This window comes from Papio anubis, chromosome 14 (genome assembly GCF_008728515.1).
Source record: "Papio anubis isolate 15944 chromosome 14, Panubis1.0, whole genome shotgun sequence".
In the NCBI taxonomy this organism is placed as follows: domain Eukaryota; kingdom Metazoa; phylum Chordata; class Mammalia; order Primates; family Cercopithecidae; genus Papio; species Papio anubis.
Genome location: NC_044989.1, coordinates 9,824,961 through 9,846,956, shown reverse-complemented (window position 1 = coordinate 9,846,956; position 21,996 = coordinate 9,824,961). Strand labels below are relative to the sequence as shown.

General features: G+C 45.9%; 1 protein-coding gene across 4 annotated transcripts in view; it reads right to left on the bottom strand.

The window, feature by feature from the left end:
• Positions 1-6,989: 6,989 nt before the first annotated feature.
• GRHL1 (grainyhead like transcription factor 1) overlaps positions 6,990-21,996 on the bottom strand; it is a 52,846-nt gene continuing 37,839 nt past the window's right edge. For 2 of the 4 annotated variants that reach the window (XM_017947279.3, XM_021924566.2), the window contains 7 exons: positions 18,279-18,366; positions 16,606-16,745; positions 15,495-15,532; positions 12,705-12,796; positions 12,277-12,362; positions 10,284-10,348; positions 8,275-8,740 (listed from right to left, as the gene is read on the bottom strand). In XM_017947279.3, the coding sequence (XP_017802768.1) occupies positions 8,626-8,740; positions 10,284-10,348; positions 12,277-12,362; positions 12,705-12,796; positions 15,495-15,532; positions 16,606-16,745; positions 18,279-18,366 (624 nt within the window). In that variant the 3' untranslated portion in view covers positions 8,275-8,625. Of the gene's footprint in view, positions 8,741-10,283; positions 10,349-12,276; positions 12,363-12,704; positions 12,797-15,494; positions 15,533-16,605; positions 16,746-18,278; positions 18,367-21,996 lie in introns of all 4 variants that reach the window. The other 2 variants (XM_009183666.3, XM_003908261.4) reach the window with 2 other exon arrangements.

The following is a 21,996-nucleotide window of genomic DNA, read 5'->3' as shown; positions in this document are numbered from 1 at the left end:
CAAGGGAGGGGGAGGCCAGGGGGAAACCTAGCCAGCTAGGGGTGGGGAGCAGCTGCAGAGAGGCTGCCACAGGCCCTGGGAGGCTGTGGGAGGCAGGGCCTCTGCCCAGGTACCCTCCTTACCCCATGACTGAGACCAAGCTCTGGGCAAACAGACCACTCCTAGCGCCCACCCTGGGAGCAGGACCACCCCTAGACACTACCCAGGGATACAGAGTGGGGAAGGCAGTCTGTCCACCCCCGAAATGAGCATTCTTTGACCTTGGCTGCAGTGATATTAATTTTAGGTGTCAACTTGCTGTATTACGGAATACCTGGAAACTCGGTAAAGCCTTGTTTTCGGGTGTATCTGTGAGGGTGTTTCCAGAGACTGGCATGTGAGTCTGAGTGGGCTGGGTGGGGAAGACCTGCCCTCAGCGTGGGCGGGCAGCATCCACTCTGCGGGGGGCCACTCTGCAGGAGCTGAGGCGCACCCTTCCTGTCCTTGGAGAACTCCAGGATCCTTCTCCTTTGGACCTATGCCTGTGGTGCCCGGGCTCTCACGCCTTTGGCCTTGGACTGAAAGTTACACCATCGGCTTCCCTGGTTCTTTGACTTTCACACTTGGACAGGGCCAAGCTGTCAGCATCCCAGGGCTCCAGCCTGCAGTCGGCCTGTCGTGGGACTTCTCAGCCTCCATAAATGTGGGGCCCAACTCGCCTCATTAATCCTCTATCTCTCTATCATCTATCATCTATCTATCAATCTATCATCTATCTCATCTATCCCTTATCTATCATCTATCTATCATCTATCTCATCTATCCCTCATCTATCAATCTATCATCTATCTCATCTATCCCTCATCTATCTATCTATCTATCTATCTCATCTATCTATCTATCACCCATCTATCTGAAAGAGAGAGAGAGATGATAGAAGTTGGTTTACCATGACCTCCCATCTGCAAACTGTAGAACCAGGGGAGCTCATTCACTCTGAGTCTGAGACTGAGAACTTGGGGATGGAGGTGGGCAGGGAGGGGAGGGTGGGGCAAATCCTGGTCCCATTCAGAAGGCCTGAGAACCAACAGCACCGGTGTCTAAGGCAGGAGAAGAAGAGTTTTCTGGCTCAAGAAGAAAGTGAATTCACCCTTCCTCGGTCTCTTTGTGCTATTCAGGTCCTCAAAGGATTGAGGGCCATCCGCCCACATGGGTGGAGGTGACTCCTCCTCAGTCTACTCATTCAGATGCCGGTTTCTTCTGGAAACATCCTCACAGATGCTCAGAAATGAGGTTTCACTAGCGACCTGGGCATCCCTCAGCCCCTCGCTCACCCCTTGTCAACTTAGCACCCATTTGCATGTCCTTAAACCTCACTTAATCTCCAAATGAAGGCAATAACGAGGTCATCATAGAGCCCTTGGATGTTCAGTCTTCTCCTGGTATCCCATACTCTAAATATTATGATGTGAAATTAACCATACTTAACCACTGACAGAAAGCCAACATGTGTATGTTACATGCTAAGGGGATCAGAGAAGAATGGAAACAAAGCTATTTGAGTACTGTATGTATACCACAAATGTATTCAAAACTAAGGAGGAAACACTCATGACAATGGCGGTCCTATTTCTGTGTGGGGTCGGAGCTGGGCTTTATTCCTGCTTTCTGCCACTCTCCATCCTGCACTGCCTTCGCCTTCAGGAAGCCCCTCAGCTGGCTGCAACTCTCTATACCTGGTGGGATGACCCCACCTTTATTCCTGTGAAGGGTCTGGGCCTTTGGTAATCCTGCCTGGAATCAGTTGTTGCAATTTCCCATCGACAGTAATCACAGAGCACGGGAATATTAAGAGGCGCCCTCAGAGATTGCTAGCATTCCAGACATCCTCTTTCTCACCTCCTTTGTGCAGGAATGTCCAATTTCCCCTTGTAGTCTGGCTCTATCACCCATAGCTCTCTTCCTTTGCCTGTTGACTCAGAGGAATGAGGACCCCAAAGTACCCAGTGGCAGTCTTAACTTACAGTTTCATGAAATCGTTGTTGTGTGTCCTGGTAAAAGCATTTCTCCCTCAAGAATTAAGACCACTAGGCCAGCAGAGCATGAACTTGTGGGAACGAGAAGCAAATATTTTGCTAGCAGGTAACTAGGGGTAATGGTGAGTGATGCCACTCCCATTCCCAACCCTTGATTCCTGGATGCATGAATCCTGGCTATGGGACAAACAGCATCATCCATTGGATGTGGATTTGGAGCAGGCACAGCCTTCCAGAGAACCTTGCCCCAGCCCTGCAGGTATTGCCACCTAGCTGGTGCTGTAACTGTGGCTTCAGAAGGCCATTCCACTGTCCTATCAAGCCAGCTGCTTCAGGATGATGGGGAACATGGTAAGGCCAGCAAGTCCCATGAGCATGGGCCCACTGCCAAACCTCTCTGGCTATGAAGTGAGTTCCTCAGTCAGAAGCAATGCTTTGTGGAGTAGCATGAAGGTGAGAATGAGGCATTCTGTAAGTGCACAGATGGCAGTTTGGGCAGAGGCACTGCGCTCAGGGAAGGCAAATCCATATTCAGAGTAAGTGTCTCCAGGAAGGACAAAACGCAGCCCCTTCCATGATGGAAATGGTCCAATGTAATCAACCTGCCCCAAGGTAGCTGGCTGATCACCCTGGGGAACGATGCCCTATCAGGGCTCCTTGTTGGCCTCTGTTGCTGGAAGATGGGGCACTCAGCGGTGGCTGTAGCCAGATCGGGCTTGGTGAGTGGAGGTCCATGTTGCTGAGCCCATGCACAGCCTCCATCCCTGCCGCCACGGCTGCTTTGTTCATGAGCCCATCCACAGAACAGGTCATCTTCTCCACCTGCTGATTAAAGTCCTCCTCTTCTGAGGTCACTCTTTGTTGAGCATTTACATGGGAGAAAAGTATCTTCATATTTTTGCTAATTTGGAGAGGTTTTACCTCTTCCCCATATTTCTTTGTCATCAATTTTCTAATCAAGCTCCTTCCAAGTTCCTATGTAGCCAAACCATTGCCATGAATATAACCCACATCTGGCCATTTCTCCTTCCACACAAAGTGAATGGGCAGTTGCACTGCTTGGAGTTCTGCCCACTGGGAGGATGTCCCAGAGAGGGGCTGGGGTGCTGCCACTGTCCACCCTCAGGTGGTGTCCGTATATGATGCAGAACCATCTGCAAAGCAGCCAGAGTCTTCTCTTCCTCTGTCAACTGAATGCAGGGCACTCCCCATGAGGCCATAGGTGCAGGCTGGGAGACAGAAGGCAGGGCAGCAGGGGTGAGGACCAGGAGCATCTGGGCCACTTCTTCACGTAACTTGCTTGTGCCTTCAGGGCCTGCTGGGGCCCGGTCCTGTAGTCACCACTTCCATTTCATGACAGTGTTACTGTGCACACCCAACTTTATGGCCTGGAGGTTCAGATCACACCCGGGTCATGATGGGCAGCTTGGGTCGCATAGTAGCTTTGTGGCCCCTGGTCAAGCGTTTAGTTTTTACTAAGGCCCAGTAGCAGGCCAAAAGCTGTCTCTTGAAAGGAGAGTAACCATCTGCAGATGACAGCAGGGCCTTGCTCCAAAATCCTAAAGGCTTGCACTGGGGTTCACCAATGGTGGCCACCAGATAGCGTCCCTATCTGCCGCTGACACTTGGAGCCCCATTGATCTGCTGGATCATATAGTCCAAGTGGCAGAGCAGCTTGCACAGCAGCCTGGCCCTGCTGCAGAGCCTGCCTTAGCTATGGGCTCCACTCCAAACTAGCAGCTTTTGGGGTCACTTGGTAAACAGGCTGGAGTAACACACCCCAATGAAGAATGTATTGCCTCCAAAATCCAAAGATGCCCACTAGATATCGTGCCTCTTTCTTGGTTGTAGGAAGGGCCAGATGCAACTTCTCCTTGAGAAGCGTTACCTTGACATACCCCACACCACCGAGCTCCTAGACGTTTCACTGAGGAAACGGCCCCTGAATTTTAGTTGGATTTATTTCCCACCCTCTGATACGCAAATATGTTTCCAGTAAGTCAAGAGGGGTTGCTACTTCATGCTTACCAGGTCCAGTCAGCATGATGTCATCAATGTATTAGACCCATGTGACATCTTGTAGGAGGGAGAGATCAAGATCCCTGTGCGCTAAAGTGCGATGTGGGGCTGGAGAGCGGATGTGCCCCTAGCAGAGAAGGGGGGCTGCTGGCCTTGTCAGCCGAAAGCAAACTGCTTCTCGTGGGCCTGGGGGACAAGTACGAAGAAAAAGGCATTTGCCAGATCAATAGCTGCGTACAGTACCAGGTACTGGGAAATGTGGTAATTTACTTAAGCAATAAAACCACACCTGGTACAGCTGCTGCAGCTGCAGCCACCACTGAGTTAAGCTTATGATAATCCACTGTCATTCTTCAAGATCGATTTGTCTTCTGCACAGGCCAAATAGAACCGAGTGAGGATGTGTTGGGAATCACCATCTCCGCATCTTTCTTTTATTATTATTATTATTATTGTTGTTTTCTACATTAAAAAAAATTTTTTTTATTATACTTTAAGTTCTAGGGTGCATGTGCCCAACATGCAGGTTTGTTACATATGTATACATGTGCCATGTTGGTGTGCCACACCCATTAAACATCTCTGCATCTTTCAAGTCCTCGATGGTGGCACTGATCTCTGCAGTCCCTCCAGGGATGCAATATTGTTTTTGATTTTCTATTTTCCTGGGTAGAGGCGGTTCTAGTGGCTTCCATTTGGTCTTTCCAGCCATAACAGTCCTTATTCCACAGGTCCTGGAACCAGTGTGGGGGTCCTGCCAGCTGCTGAGTATGTCTGCTCCAATTACACATCTGGAACCGGGGGTCAGGGCCCCGCCAGCCTCACTTTGAGATGGACCTGAGCGAATACTCCATTGATCACCTGACCTCCATAAGCCCTCACTCTGACTAGAAGGCCAGTGCCGCTTTGAGTCTCCTGGAACCAGTATCAGTTTAGATAAAGCCAGTGTCCAATAGTCAACAAAAGGTCTGTTTCCTTTCCCCCAGTACACAGTTTCTCTGGCCAGGGTGGTTCCCTTCGGGGAAGGCTGGGAGAGAGATTGACAGTATCAATTCTTGGTAATGCACTAAGGTCCTTCCTTGAGGGGTCTTGGGCTCCCCTTATTCAAGAGGTCCTGGCTCTGTAAACTAGCTCAAGTCCGGAAACTGATTGTGGGGCTGTGACTAGACTGTCGCTGAGCATTTGTCCTTCACCCTGGGGGGGTCTGTTACATGCCCCAGATTGCTGGGCCCCTGGAATGCTACTGAGGCAGCCCCTGCATTTTTGCAGGGATTGTTTTCTGCCCTTTGACATTCCCGTACCCTCCTAACGCTGCCTGGGGAAGATGCTACCCCTGCTCTCCAGGTCTTTCCTGCACTCTCAGCAATGGGATGGGCTGACTGACGCCCTGTGGGCTGGAAAGGTGACCACAGTCGCTGCAGACCAGACCCCCTCACACAGTGAATGCTGGGCTAAGGAATCCAGGAGAGCCGAGGGGGACACTGAAGGTGTATCGTTGGCCCTGCCAGCCGCAAGTGAACTGCTTCTGATGAATTTTAATAGGGAGAAAGAAGTATTTGCTAAAAATGGCAATCTTAACACTCAGACTTCAACTCATCTTGTTACTAATACCACCAATATCCCATGAGGCTCATAAAACGAGTCTTTCTTCCTGGACACATGACCAAGATTGGGCAAACGTCTCCAACGTGGCTTTGAGCAACAGAAACTAAGAGTCAAAGGCATTTATTACCTGAATGCCCACATTTGCTCTCAACATGGCATAACCTCAGCAGACCTAACTCTGCAGGACCTTCAGCTATGGTGGAATGTGAGGTCAGTGGCTGGAGGACAGATCCCGTCTACATTATGAGTGAGGCAGAGAGCTACTGCAGGGTTCTGAGCAGAGTCCTAATTTCTATTTTAGAAGAATCATCATGGCTCCCAGACTAGGAATAAAACAAAGGGGCCCGGGGTGGAAACAATGAGTGCAGCTGGGTTACTGCAAAGATCCAGGCCAGAAATCCAGGCACAGTGGCACACGCCTGAGCCCCAGACAATTCCACCTACTGGTCCTACTCTGTGGCCTACTGGTCCAAGTCCAGCCCTGACTGACTTCTGGGCTTGTAATGTCTAAAAACGCTCCCTGCTGATGCTTTGCTGATAAACTAGTCACTTTATCATTACAGAATCATTCACTGAGCATCGACTACGTAACCAGCATTGGGTTGGGTGCCAGAGATCCAAAGCTGACAGACACCAGAACCTGCTCTCCAGGAAACCAGAGGCCGTGGAGACAGCCAGCAGGTGTCTGTCAGTACTGGGAGCCGTGAGAGCAGGGAGAGGGTGCTGGCTGAGGAACCAGGGGTAATGTCCCTGGGGAGGCCCGGGAAAAGGGGAGTTTTGAGGCAAAGGTAAGTCCTGGGAAGGCAGGGGGTGAAGGAAACCCATGGAGCGAGGCAGGGCTCCCATGGAGAGGATGCGCCGGCCGGTCTCCCCTGTGTGGAGCTGAACTCCAGAACCGCTGAGTGAGCGGGAACCCAGGCTGCAGGAGAGTCTTCACTTTGGCCTGAGGGTTACTGTGAAAAGTGCTGATGTCCCAGGAGCTCTACCAGGGAGCTTACTTCATTAATCTGACCATGTATCCATTTAAAATACATTCTAGTGTCTACCATATTTAGGCCCTGGATTACCCTGGAATACGTTCTGTTTTAGAGATTCTGATGATTTAAATATTGGTAAATTTTTTAACTAAATATTTTCTGTTAGGCTTTTAAAAACTAAGAATACTAAGATTTTAGGTATGAAAGCATTCAGCCTTGGTGGTTAAATTTTGGTAAGAATTGGAAAATCATTCAGGGATCCTGACTTAACAATTATGTGGATCATTTCAGGCATCAGTAAGGAAAAGTTAACACGAAGGAAAGGACCTAAGCACACATATTAAGAAATAAGGAGAAAGTGCTAGCAATGAGATGCTTTTCCGCTCTTATGTTTTACTGAGCAATGCAAAGTCCAACTGAAAAACAGGAAATGACATATTACGAAATAGACATATAAAATTTAATCCCTTTGGTTTAAAATACATTTTCAATGATACAATTAAAAATAACACACAAGACAAAATCAATTTCATAAAAAATATAAAATAGTTATATGACCCATATCCCATACCTTATCTTAGAAAACCAGCAATTGAGTTCCCATACGTCATTAGAATACTTTAACCTAAGACTGTTACTACCAGTCCATTTACACAAATGACCTAGCCTAGTTCCCTGAACCTAAAGATACCCGTGACTTTGTTATAAAATTCCATATTTTAGTATTTTTATATATTTAAATGTGTACAAAATGTTCCCCTGCCACAGTAACGTATTTTTATAAATTCATGAATGTTTTCTAGAATTGTTAACATACAAGATAATCAAAGCACGAAGGCTCTGATGTGTGAAAAAACAATCATTTCTCAAAACAGGAAGATGAGAACCCCATTTCGAGTTGTATCACTTGGTACACAATACTTGCAATCTGTGTGCTGTAATTACAGTGTTTCTTCACTCTAAGTGCATCTGACTGATACTAGCATAACAAAAGACGTGATTGCAGTAGTGTTTTTCTTTTACTTCATTTGTTAAACAGTGCAGAAATCCAATTAACAACATTCTCAATAGCAAACAGAATCTCTGTCATTTGAGAAGGTTTTGCTATGCTACAGAATGACTGTGTTTAGAAAAACAGAGAAAAAGGTTTTTAGTGGGTTTCACTAAGCACAGTATTCTATCTGCTTGGTATACATCATCAAAAATAACTTAACCTTTGTCTAGGGCAAGTCTTTAAGGTAGCTCTTACTGCATATCTTCACTATATGTACACAGACACCATATTTATATATTATATATTTATATAAGACATGTATGTACACATTTACAGACCTTCAAAAATATATTGCACTTATATACAATGCAGCTTTATCTGAACTGAATCCATACTGTAACCCATTAACATTCTTCATGAGAAAGGCAGTTGATATGTCCAAGAAAGTCGCAAAGGAAGATTTCAGTAACATGCCCTGTTTAGTAAACATCTGGTGGAGAATGAGAGGTTAAGGGAGAGAGGGCTCACCCCTGTACTCTTCAGGTGCGCTCCCACTAACCTGAGGCAGTGGAGTTGTACTGAATTCAGGCAAGGGCACGAAATCTTAAAGCCAAGCCTATCGCCTTTTCTGACTTCCACTAGCGAGCAGGCCCACGACATTGTAGGCACAAGGCAGATATCCCAATATTTTGATAAATAACGTAGCAGATGTCCTAAAGCTTCCCAGAGACTCTGTTAACTCTTGGAATAAAGTTTTCACTTTAAATCCTGTATATATCAGGACATTCAAACATAATGGTATATGGATTTCTCTTTCATCTGAAAAACGCCAATGCAATAGATTAAATGCTACCACCAAGCCAGATGCAGCCCCGCCTCCAACCTGCAAGGAACCCCTTCCCTTGACATAGAGCTGTGCTGGCGACATGGCTGACTGGGGTTACCTGCACTTGCCAAACCATAAGATCTAGAAACACCTGCACTGAACTCCTGGGGAGCTGTGGCCTGCGGGCCTTTAGATCTCAGTCAGGGTGAGCTTGTACGACCCCCCAGCTTCTTCAATCTGCAGCTGGAAGGTGTCCTCATTGGAGTAATGCTTCACAATGTTGTCGTCCATGTTCACCAGGATCCTGGATGGGGAGGGACAAGACAAGCCAACTTCACTCCCACTCAGTTCTGAAGTCAGACCTAGATTTAACTGTTAGCTCTCCCACTTACTAGTTGCGGTATGTGAGGCAAATTATTTAAATCTCTTTAAGCCTCAACTTCCTCATCTATAAAATGGGGATAATAGTAGTACCCATCTTACAGGATTGTTGAGAGAACTGAGTTAGGAGGAAATCAGGTGATACATTTCTATCACAGCATTTGGAAAATGAAATATACTAGCTTATTTATGATTACTATCTCCAGCATGTATTTAATAGTAGTCACTTGCTAAATGATACTTGGCTCATACCTGTGATCCCAGCACTTTGGGACACTGAGGCAGGAGAATCACTTGAGTCCAAGAGTTTGAGACCAGCCTGGATAATACAGCAAGATCCCATTTCTACAGAAAAATTTTAAAAACTAGCTGCATGGTGGTATATGCCTGTAGTCCCTGCTACTTGGGAAGATGAGGTGAAAGGACTGCCTGAGCCCAGGAGTTCAAGGATACAGTGAGCTACGATTGCACCACTGGACTCCAGCCTGGGCGACAGAGTGAAACCATCTCTAAACGAATAAAGCAAAAGCACATCAATAACACTAACTTACACGATGTGAAGCCACAGCCCCCTGACATATTGCACACTCCAGCAAGTTAGCCTCCAAGTTTAAATGAACTACTATTATCAAACAAAAAATAAAGAACAAAAAAACAAGAAAACAAACAAAAATAAATTAACTACTATTAAGTCCAACTCTTTCCACTAGAACCATCTAGAAATTTCCCATTAGAATTTGTTTTAAAACTAAGCCAAAAAATTCTTATGCTAGCCACTGCTTATCCATGCCAAACATCATAGACAGACAAAAAAGAACTAAAAATACTAATTCCTGGACAAAGCAGCAATATGATATAACTTGGAAATAGGATTCTGGGCAGGAGGGTAGAGCAGGGCATGGGCTGCAGAGGGAGCAGATACCAACCGTGGCTCCTACAAGCCTCTCGAGCTCTGAGCCTCAGCTGACTGTCTATAAACTATGAACAAGCCCTAAGACCAGCTGAGAAAGAAGACGTGAAGACCCAGCACAGCACCGTGGGACGTGCCCAACCCAGTGCATGGCTCCAACGGGCTTGACGCACGGAGGTGCTGCCCTGGCCATCCTCAGTGGCGCTGGCCACACACCCTGGAGTGTGGAGCCATGGCACTGCTGCCAGGCATGTGGAGGGCAAAGAAGGTGACTTGGAGAAACAATACACAAAGATCTCCTCAAGGCAGATCAATTTTATCTAAGTAATTTCGTATATAATTTAGAAAAGCCACATTCTAGCACCCAGGTTTCTTCGGCTGCTTCTGGACTGGACACAAGGCGCACTGGCACAGGGGGTGTGTCGCTAGCGTGCGCAGTGTGCTACACTGGTGCTGGGGGTGTCAACAGCACTGGGGGGTGCGTCTCACTGGCACTGCGGGGGGCACTGGCACTTTCCTTGCTCAGCCCTTCAGACAGGACACAGTGGCTGCTTACCCCTTTTTACACTTCTTGAATATTTTCCCAATCTTGTCATGGGGAACATCGTATTTGTCTGAGATCTAAAAGAGGAAAGAAAAATAATTACAAAACCCTGTATCAAGGCTTTAGAAACCAAACAACAAATACATACACATGTGCATAGTCACTCGACTTTGTTTTTCCAAAACGCAGACACAAAGACATGGAAAAGCCCCAGCTCGCGTGCTGGGGGCCTCCCCCTCTCCTCAGCCCGGCTGCCCTCGCTGTAATGAGCTTCTCTGTGTAAATTCCGGCTGTCTTCCTTTCAGGGCATAGAGGCGATTTTTAATATTTTAAAAGAGAATGGGCAAACAGCTGATTCACTCTAGATCAAACATTGCACTTGTCATCCAGACCATCCTCAGGTTGGCATCACCAGCTTAACCTCAAGCCACAGAGCAAAGCTCAAGGTGGTGCTGAGAAACGGAGCCTCAGGTGACGAACTTGTAGATCCCGCCAACCTTCCAAACACATGTGTTTCAGACCAGACCCTAGCTCCGAGTTCTCACCACACAAACCCTTTTTCTTTTCTGTACCAGTGGATAATACTTTGTGTTCTGATACGTAAGACCTGTCATGAGTTCCCTGTGAGCCATGAACAGTTATGCTTGCCCAGTAACTCTGCATCCTCTTCACTCTTCTCTCTCCCTGTAATCAGAGTAGGCACAATTCTTTTTTTTTTTTTTTTTTTTTTTGAGTCGGAGTCTTGCTACGCCAGGCTGGAGCGCAGTGGCAGGATCTCAGCTCACTGCAACCTCCACCTCCCTGGTTCAAGCGATTCTCCTGCCTCAGCCTCCCGAGTAGCTGGGATTACAGCCACCCACCTGGCCAATTTGCATGATTCTTAAGACATGATGAAGGGTCATCAAAAGGCAAGAAAAGAGAAACTCAGGGGACATCCCAGGAGGCAGGAAGTGACAGTGGGAACAGCACTGCCTATGCTGTGGGCAGGCAGGGATGCACTGAATGACACCCGTGGACTTGGGCCGCCTGGCTGAGAGACCGCACAGCAGCTCCCCAAACCTACGCCCCATCTCCCCGCTTTATCATCTTCATTGCACTTATCAGTACCTGAAAAATGACCTCAACTTCTTTGCTCATTTTGGTGTCTCTGTCTTCCTAACTAGAACATAAACTCCATTCAGCACTGTCACTGACGCTCGTAACTCCAGTGCCCGCCACAGTGCCTGGCATGAAGCGAGCCCTTTATCAAGATGTGTTAAATGAATTCAACATACTACAGTCATCAGAGGGAGCTAGGGGAGATGCTTTTAGCCCAATTATGGACACACTTTGAGCTTAAAGATCTCTACAGTCTATAGGAGACAGGTTGGTTAATATCTGCACTCAGTGCTGCTAACATGCGTTTTTCCAGGGCACAGCCGGAACAGGAAATTAACATAGCAGCTTTCCACGTTTCCTCTCTTACTGATATCCCCACAGGGAGCATGGGGTCAGTTTATTCCAGCCTCATGCTGAGATCCTTGTAAGATGGACATATGGCCATCACTGGTTACACGTCTACTTTCTCTGCAATAGGCTGTGGTGAGGTATTGATACAAGTTCAGTAATTTCCTAGGATTGGGAGTTTCAAAGGTAGACTGAGGAGCCACTGTTTTTATTATGTATGAAGTTTTTAAGATTGTACCTGATTAAAAATCATTTTTGTTAGCTTCTAAGTGGCTTGCTAAATGGCAATCTCCCTTTAACCACGTATATAAAAATTAAACGATTTCATAGGCCATCACAAATGCATTCACTTCAGTGGAACAGGTATGACTGAGTGACTATGTGAGTTAAGATCCCTGGGTGAGGATAAAATGTGGGACGCACAATGACTCAAGAAAGGTGTCAAGGATTCCAGAAGGTCTGACAAAGGATTTGGATCATCTGATAAAGTGTTTCAGTGAAATCCTATGTATGTGTCCTTTCATTTTGTACAGGGGATTACAGAGTTGATCCTACTTACAGCTTCCATCAAGCCCTTCAAAGATGGGGTTTTGAGCATCAGGGCATCAAAGACTTCTTCTGACTCCTTTCGAACGTAGAGCAGCACTAATCAATCCCCAACCAGGAATGACGAAGGGAAGAGAGAGAAAAAAGGATACAGTTCACATGAGCAAAAGAGGAAAACAGACCACGGTACCAGCCAAAATAAAAACCACATTCACATCAAGGATGGCGAGCATTAGCCAGTCTCAATTCTGTTTTAAGAACATGGGTTTCAGCTTCTCTGAACTTTGCTGTAAGTCCTAGCTCAAGCTAGATGTCAGTCTGATGGAAGAATTCCCAAGCAAGTGAAACTGGAAAAAACGTGCTTGAACCATTGATGCTTTTGATAGATTCCAAACCCATTTCTGATTTAAAATTCCCACTAAGACACGGAAACCAACACACCTCTCTTTGGTTCTTCTATCCGGGCCAGCTTGGTAGAAGGAGGGACAGCAAAGTCATCTTCTGTGCCGTACGGCCCCCTTTTCAAGACAGAGCTGCAGTGATCCAAAATATGCCGTTAGCGATTCAACTTAACCAGCTGCATCAACAAAAGGTGTTTTAGAGCCTATCATGGAACTAGATTTAAAGTGACTTTCATTCTTTATCTAGTCCAGCTTCCTTATTTGTGGATGAAAAATCGGGCTGAAGGAAAATCCTGACTCCGGGGCTCATGGATATTCACAGGCAGACATGGGACCACACTCAGGCTCCCTGCAGCTATCTGCACTCTCATTAGATAAAGTTGCCTTCTCGAAGATGAGGCGCTTTGGTTTTTTTCTTTTTTTTGAGACAGGACCTCATTCTGTTGCTCAGGCTGGAGTGCAGTGGTGCAATCATGGATCATGGCTCACTGCAGCCTCAACCGCCCAGGCCCAAGCAATCCTTCCACCTCAGCCTCCCAGGTGGCGCACACCACCACGCCCAACTAATTGTTTTAATTTTGTAGAGATGGGTTCTCCCTATGTTGCCCAGGATGTTCTCAAATTCCTGGGCTCAAGCGATCTTCCTACCTTGGCCTCCCAAAGTGCTGGAATTATAGGCGTGAGCCACCGTGCCTGGCTATTGGGTGCTTCTTTTCAGGAAACACTATGGCGGAGGTAGGATCTGAGATAACCTTGTATAGGCAGTGACAAAGGAGATGATGTTTCAAAACACTTAGGAAGTGTGAGCAGGAAAACGTAGGGCCAGCCTGGCTCAAACAGAATGGCCCACAAGAAGCCATATCTAGAAATTTTGGGAAGCCGACTCTACCGTGAATGTCCTGATCCTTCAGTTCTAAGGAATTAAATTTTACATGGCAGGGAAGAGGGAATATTTGAAAGTTCTGTGAGACAGAGTGTGGTCCCCAAAGCGTGGTCAAGACTGGAGGGGACCCCAGGACCTTCAAGCAGAAAAAGCAGGGGAAGGAGAGGCTGGTGCGATCCGAGCACAGGACTCCACACATTTAAAATACGGTGGTGTCATGAAACCAGGGGAAGGAGAGGCTGGTGCGATCCGGGCACAGGGTTCCACGGGTTTAAAATACGGTGGTATCATGGAAGCCAGAAGGGGAGAACAGACCAAGGAGAGTCTGAGGAGAGAAAAGCTCAGATCGAGCGCCTGACTACCAGGGGCACCTGGCATGGAGGGTCCAGCAGGCGCTGTCATGGCGAGCAAGAGAAGAGGTAAATAACTGAAAGTGAAGGGAGGGAGTGCTGGATTTGGAGCAGAATGGCCACTTCGGGAGCTGGGGCTAAGCCTCCGAGACTCTGCCATCTCCGTTCCTAGCACACAGCAGCCATCTAGTGAAGGTGCCTGCAGGACTCAAGCCTGAAACACTAAGAATCAAAGGGGCAGTGCAGGACTCGCCTTCAGAGAGAGGCATGGTGGGTAACGTGTGGGGCATGAATGTCCCCAGTATGACGGTTTAACCCCTGGGAATGAATGGAACATGAGGGAAGAAGGATGCTGAGGAATGAACTTCCCATGGAAACCTTGGCTCTTTCCATCAGGATGCACCTTTCTGAGGGTAGATAACAGAAAGAGGGAGGCTGAGGCCGGAGGATTGCCTGAGACCAGGATTTCTACAATAATAATAATAATAATAATAATAATAATAACAACAACAACAACAACAATAATTAGATGGGTGTGGTGGCATGTGCATGTAGTCCCGCCTACTCGGGAGGCTGAGGCAGGAGGATCACTTGAGCCCAGGAGCTCAAGGCTGCAGTGAGCTGTGATTGCACCCCTGCAATCCTACATAGGCCTCAGAGCAAGACCCTGTCTCTAAAAGTAAAATGAAATAAAAACAAAAAGAATCTTTGCCTTGTTGAAAAAGTCCCAGAGCCATCAAGAAGGTTCTGATGGCCCAAAGAGGGATAGTGTCAGCCCCCTTCACTAGGCAGAGTGTCTGAGTAGGGGGCTGCCCGGCACAGGAAGGCAGAGCCCAATTCTGGGACAACCTGCGCATCAAAGTAAATGACTAATGAATCACAACTTATTGAATAAAACAGGAAACTATGAGTTCATACTGATAACCATAAATGAATGAGTAAACTGAAAGTTGGATGGGGAATGAGATATTTACAAAGCTACAATGCACCTCCCCAGGCAACACTTATTATCAAAGGAGCCACTCTGCAGTGGAGAAGCTGGCAGATACCACCTTAATGAAGTGACCAAAGAACACCATTAGTAACAGATAAACCGACATCAAGCGCCATCTGCTAGGACGCACGGAGAACCAAGTCTCGCCTCTGTGACATCCCTGCCAGGCCTGGAATCTAACTATGAGAAAACAACAGACACAGGCAAACTGAGAAGAGTCTACAAAACAGCTGGTTGTAATCTTCAAAAATATTTGGTCAGAAAAGTTAAGGAGTGTTTAGTTCTAGACTGTAGAAGATTAACAAACATGACAACTAACTACAACATGTGATCCTGAACTGGATCCTTTTTTGTTATAAAGGACATTATTGGTGCAAATGTAGCAATGTGAATACTCTGGTCTTGACTGTGACACAGCAGGATGTCCTTGTTGCTAGGATATTAGGATACATACCCCACGATATTCAGGAGTGATGGGCCATCAGGTTGGCAACTTACCCTCAATGGCTCAGGGAAAAATGAGTTCTTTGTACTCTACTTGCAGTTTTTCTACAAGTTTGATATTTTTTCCATTATTAAAACAAAACAAAACATAAATCTTACCCTTCACTCTCCAATTCTTCGGAGGCAATGGGAAGGACCTAAGACCAAAGAAATAGATTGCTTTTCAAATGTATGCTCAAAATGTTTGATCATAAATGAATTATGCCTAAAATGGAAATAATTTTGAATTTGATCAATCTAATATAAAATCCTTAAACCTTATTTTTCAATAACCAGATTCTTACAGACGTCTTGAACTCCCCTAACTCAGTGGTTGCGCCAAATCTGGTCTAAAGCCAGTTTATGTAAATAGAGTCTTTACTGAAACAAAGCCATGCTCATTTATTCACATGCTGCTTATGGCCACGTGTACACTAGCGCGGCAGAGCTGAGCAGCACAGTGGAGACCGTGGGGTCCCAAAAGCCGAAAACCTTTACTGCCTAGCCCTTCACAAAAACAGTCTGCGAACCCCTGCTCACCTCCAGCTTCCCATTAGAAACTAAACGTACTGGCCACAGCTCCAAGAACTCTGACAAATCTTTAGTCCTTACGAATCTGTCCACAAAGTGCATGAAAGACTGTCTTTTTGATATTTATTTGCACTCAGCATAAAACCATGCTTCATTCTACTGAAGCTCCTATCTCTTGTAAGCCTTTGCCACAAAACAGGGAGTGACTATTTTTTAAAATTTAACTTTAAATTTTAAAGCTAAGACATGCCAAGACATGGCCATTGGTAACTACATGTGGCAAGGACGGCTCAGTAACTGGAACCGTAAGAAAAGCCTTCGGATGTTCTTATGTTATGAGAGCTCCTTAACCTAGGTATTCCCCCAAGTTAAATCCAAAAAGATCACAGGCTCAAACTCCAAATTATGTGACTATTCTAGAATCTTTTAAATGAGTTAGGATATGTAGGTATGAAGAATGAACGAATGAATGAATACAAACAGAATAAAGTTGACAGGCTGCACTGCACCTTCCAATCAATGATGCTTACCATTTTTATTGCACGGGCATCATGTCACCCCAGCAGAATATGCCAAAGAGCTGACTAACTGGTCAAACCTCACTCAATTTTGGCTTCTATTTCCCATGAATAATGCCAAAGAATTTCCTTTTGCCATGCCTTCCTTCCTGGTAGCCTCCCCTGGGATCCTGGTTACCTACATGAGTGCCCCGCTGCAAGTTGGCAAAGTGCACGTCAGGAATGAAGAGGACAGGCTGAGTATCGAGATCAATGAAGGGTTTGAAAACCGTGATATCCAGTCGCTTGTGAGAGGGAAGCAGTGGTACTTTAACATCAGAAACTGAAAAAAAAAAAATTAACAAAGAGGAAGCCAAGGTCAAAGGATTACATACAGACTGGATGCAGGCCACAGAGCTCTCGCCTCTGTGTAAGACACCCCAAGTGTAGCACTCTGTAAGATACAACAGGGCACGCTGCCTAAGAATCCCAGTTTATGTAAAGGAATTTGCTGTATGTATTTCCACTAAAATCAACTGGATTTTTTTTTTTTTTTTTTTTTTTTGAGACGGAGTCTTGCTCTGTCGCCCGGGCTGGAGTGCAGTGGCCGGATCTCAGCTCACTGCAAGCTCCGCCTCTCAGGTTTACACCATTCTCCTGCCTCAGCCTCCTGTGTAGCTGGGACTACAGGCACCCGCCACCTCGCCCAGCTAGGTTTTTGTATTTTTTAGTAGAGACAGGGTTTCACCGTGTTAGCCAGGATGGTCTCGATCTCCTGACCTCGTGATCCGCCCGTCTCAGCCTCCCAAAGTGCTGGGATTACAGGCTTGAGCCACTGCGCCCAGCCAATCAACTGAATGTTTTATCAAATCAAAAGGGAAAAGGTATCTTCAAACACACATAGACACATATCCACAGAAGATTTGTGACAGAGGCGGAGCGTATTTAGTTTTCATTGGAAAGGCTAAAATTTATAATTATATAAACATAATTTGGGAGAAATTTCACCTCAGCTGTCCTCATTAAATAATTTACATTCCAACACTCACGGACCCACTGACTTCAGAACATACCAAGAAACTTGACAATAAGGTGAAGTGTAAGCATGTCCATCCAGTTTTTAATTTAGTAAGTTATAGACTTCATCTTCCCCAATAATCTGGCCCTGAAGTACTCAGTAATGAGGTCTCCTAGTTCGTCAGCTGCTCTCTGAAGTGTCACTGGGAGTTTGCACTTTGATACCAGTGGGAGAATCCTGACTGAGGTATTGCAGGGCAAATGTCTGCTGAGCCAGACAGACCATTCAAAAGAGCGTGCCAGAAGCCCACGTACTACGGATGGAACCCTACAGGCACAAGCAGCCCCTTCTTCATTGTAGAGACAAGGTTTTGTGAATATGAATACTGGTCACAGTTAAAAAAAAAAGAAAACAAGAAAACAAAGCTTTCCTGGTGAAATGTCCAAACAGCAGCCCTATAGATTCTGCAAATATTAAAATACTATACTTAAGATACAAAATATGATCCTACTTGGAGTCAAGGCATCTTGAATTCTCAAGACCGTTATTATAACTTTAAAAAATCTAGACAAGTCCCAATTTTAACAGTGATTCATGCAGAACGTGTTGTCATTTTTCAAGACTGGAAGCAGGAGTCTGAACGAGAACTGACAGCCAAAAACGCTGAGGTCGGGAAAACCCGGGAATCTACCCTGTGGTCCCCAGGAAAACCCCCTGCTAAGCGGCATCTGCTGCTCATCTGAGGAAGAGGCAGCGCCACACTGCAGACAGGAAGAACACCCACTGTCTTCTGTGTGCAAACTCCAGCCACCATTCAACGGAAAAGGTCTGAAGCTTGCCGGGAACATTTCTACTTACAGGCATTCAACTGGGAGCTGGGGTCAGGACACTTGCCTTTTCTTTTGCTTTGCTTTCGTTCTTCATCCCTGATTTTCCGCTCAGCTCCCTGTAGGTCAAGAGAAGACAAGATATGATTCTGTTTTCTGATCTTTAAAATATTTAACTCTTATCCTGACCAATGGAGTTTAGAAAAAGCCCTTCTCCCTTCTCTGGACAGGAACTCCATTACTTACTATATTCATGAGGCTTACCATAGTAGTTTCTTCTAAAAAGATTAGTCTTAAAATTATATTTAATTCCATGAAATCACAGGGAACAGCATTTATTTGAAAAACAAATAAAGCAAAATTCCGGCCGGGAGCAGTTGCTCACGCCTGTAATCCGAGCACTTTGGGAGGCTGAGGTGGGTGGATCATTTGAGGTCTGGAGTTTGAGGCCAGCCTGGCCAACATGGTGAAACTCCACCTCTACTAAAAATACAAAAATTAGCCAAGCGTGGTAGCGGGCACCTGTAGTCCCAGCTACTTGGGAGGCTGAGGCAGGAGAATCGCTTGAACCCCTGAGAGGTGGAGGTTGCAGTGAGCTGAGATCACACCACTACACTCCAGCCTGGGTGACAAAGAGAAACTAGTTTCAAAAAAAAAAAAAAAAAAAAGCAAAATTCCTCCTTATAACGGATGTGGTCATGTTAAATGAAAGCTGAGAAAATCTGAGTATACCACACGCCTGCAAAGACACAAGGGTATCTTCCCTTTGTCCAGGAGGAAAAGGAAATGAAAGAAAAAAACTAGGTTGGCCCTACTGTTGAGTATACTCTCCTATATGGCCAAGGTTATCACTGAAAGCTGTAATTCAGTCCAAGGGCCTGGCATCAACCATGTAGCAGATCTGACCAAGCTGAATTCACAAAGTGAAGATGGAACTAGAAATCTGCATAATCACTTAAAAGAGAAAAAGTGGGCCGGGCACGGGGGCTCACGCTTGTAATCCCAGCACTTTGGGAGGCCGCGGTGGGTAGATCACTTGAGGCCAGGAGTTCAAGACCAGCCTGGCCAACATGGTGAAACCCTGTCTCCACTAAAAATACAAAAAAATCAGCTGGGCATGGTGGTGCATGCCTGTAATCCCAGCTACTCAGGAGGCTGAGGCACGAGAATCACTTGAACCCGGGACGCAGAGATTGCAGTGAGCTGGGATCGCACCACTGTACTCCAGTCTGGGTGACAGAGTGAGACTCCCTCAAAGAAAAAAGAGAAAAAGTGTACTCAGAGTCCCAGAAAAAGGACACTCATGTACTCTGTATACTAACCGCGCAAAGACTGATAGTACCACGCAACTGAACCCACAACAATTTTCAAAAGAATCATATTAGTAATAAACACGACCTAAAGGCAAGCGATTAAGCATATTTAAAAACATTACATTTAATCATTTTGCTTGACTTACTGGAATTTCTGGATGGTACAGATTTCTTTACACAGTTATCCAGTTAAGGATGAACTGGTAGCTTATTTTTCTGTTAAATAAATTTGCGGATAGCAAAGAGAGGCAATAAAAATCCCACTGATCGTAGCATTATTATACAATAAAACACTTTAAAAACAGAAAACCACCTTCTGCCTTTTCTAGAAGGTGGTAGCATATTAACATAGTAAATATACAACCTGCTTATAAAAATTGCTATGTAACATTGACATAACAGTCCCTCCTTGACACAGAAAAACAGGTAAATACCCCAATCTCCTTGCCATTATTGTATGAAGTTGGTCTGGGTCTCCCTGTCCGTTCTAACAGTCTAACCATAACTTCATTCTGATGATAAACACCACCCTCCTCCAAAAGGTGGAGGGTGCAGTCCCGTATTACAAAACAGGACTGTCCCTCCTTATTTACCTGTATATCTATAAAGAATAAGGCATTTCTGCTTCTACATAACATGGAGTAACACAGATCACATTTACCCTCCACCCTGAAACAACAACAAAAACCAGACAAAATGCATAAAACAAGAATGCGAGGCCCTGACCAGCAGGCAACTAAACAACAGGGAGAACAAGAACGCGTGGCAAGTCCTAAAACCATGCTGGCTGCTGCCTTCAGAGTTCCCAGGCTGTGGCATGGGAGGGGGAGCCCATGTATTCTCAGTCCAGGTGCCCAGGGTTGAGGAGACAGAGCTGGAAGTCCACAGAGATCAAGGCAGCAGGACAAAGTACCAAAGAAGAAAAAGCTCCGAGATCTTTAGGGTGGCCAGGCACCAACAGGTACAGAGGTACCAGGAAGTTGCCCAAGGCTGGGGGTCAGGGTTGGGAACTGACATCTGAAAAGATTAGAGAAACAGTTCCCGAAACTCACACAGAGCCAGAAACAGTACCTGTTCCCACCATATGGGGTGGACTGGAAATCCTTGTAATGAGGATTATTACAAGGAAACAATATAACTGGAAAAACTTGTAATGAGCAGGACACTTGGTAGAATATTCAGGAAAATCCTGCTCAGGAGCACAGAATGATTAGCCTTATATTGAGCACAGCTCCAGATCCGCCTATCAAATCATAGACATAAGATCTGAAAGATCAAATGGTTTCCAAGCAACTTAACCAGATTTCAGGACAAAATTCAAGGAGATTCACAATAATATAAAAATGTCGAGCACCCAGGAAGGTGAAAATCACCGAATGCCACACAAAGAGTAAACACGATCCAAAAAACCCGAAAAAGGCCTCAGACTCATTCACTGTGCTCAGCTACTGTGCTTTGTATACCTGATGCAAAAGCCAGGGTGAAAGACCAGGACTCTGACAGCAAACATACTTCCAGTTACCTAGCCCCTTCTAAAAATCTCAATAAAAGACAAGCTCCCTTAACAGGATGAAAAGAACTGCCCCCCTCCCCCGCCGAAAATAGGTCCAACATTTTTGAGTTGGAAAAAGTCAAGATCTTGCTGTCTTAGTTCAATGGACCGTCCACTCATCTGCAGTTGCTCCACAGTTCCGAGCCAGCACAAACTTTCCCCTCAAGACTCGACGCACCTTCCAGACTCTCCCTGCATCAAATTCAGCTCAGCCCCTGGCTCTGCACTGGGCAAAAGTAAGCCTCTCTTCTCCAGATAAAAAGGAGCCACACCAGGGAAAACAGGTCATGCAGAGATCCCTCTGGGCCTTGCACTGTGAAGGCACAGCCCTTTGTGATTCATCCAATCAGACACAGCTGAAGAAGAGCTTCCGTGCAGGGTTGACTGCCTACACCTTCAGCAGCTGGGCTCAGAGGGGCCTGTGTGCACTTCCTTTACTTATCAGACATGCCCAACAGAATGTACTCATCAATCCTTCTAATCTTTCAGTTAAAAAGTGATTTTAAAAATCTCTCTATAATGTGTCTCTGCAAGGCCAAAACAATAATTAAGCTATTTTAGGCCAGGCACAGTGGCTCACACCTGTAATCCCAGCACTCTGGGAAGCCAAGGTGGGCGGATCACATGAGGCCAGGAGTTCAAGACCAGCCTGGCCAACCTGGCAAAACCCTGTCTCTATTAAAAATATAAAAATTAGCTAGGTGTGGTGGGTGCACATCTGTAATCTCAGCTACTGGAGAGACTGAGGCACAAGAATCGTTTGAACCCGGGAGGCAGAGGCTGCAGTGAGCCAAGATTGCGCCACTGCACTCCAGCATGGGCAACAGAGCCAGACTCTGTCTCAAAAAAAAAAAAAAAAAAAAAAAGCTGTTTTACACTTTCGG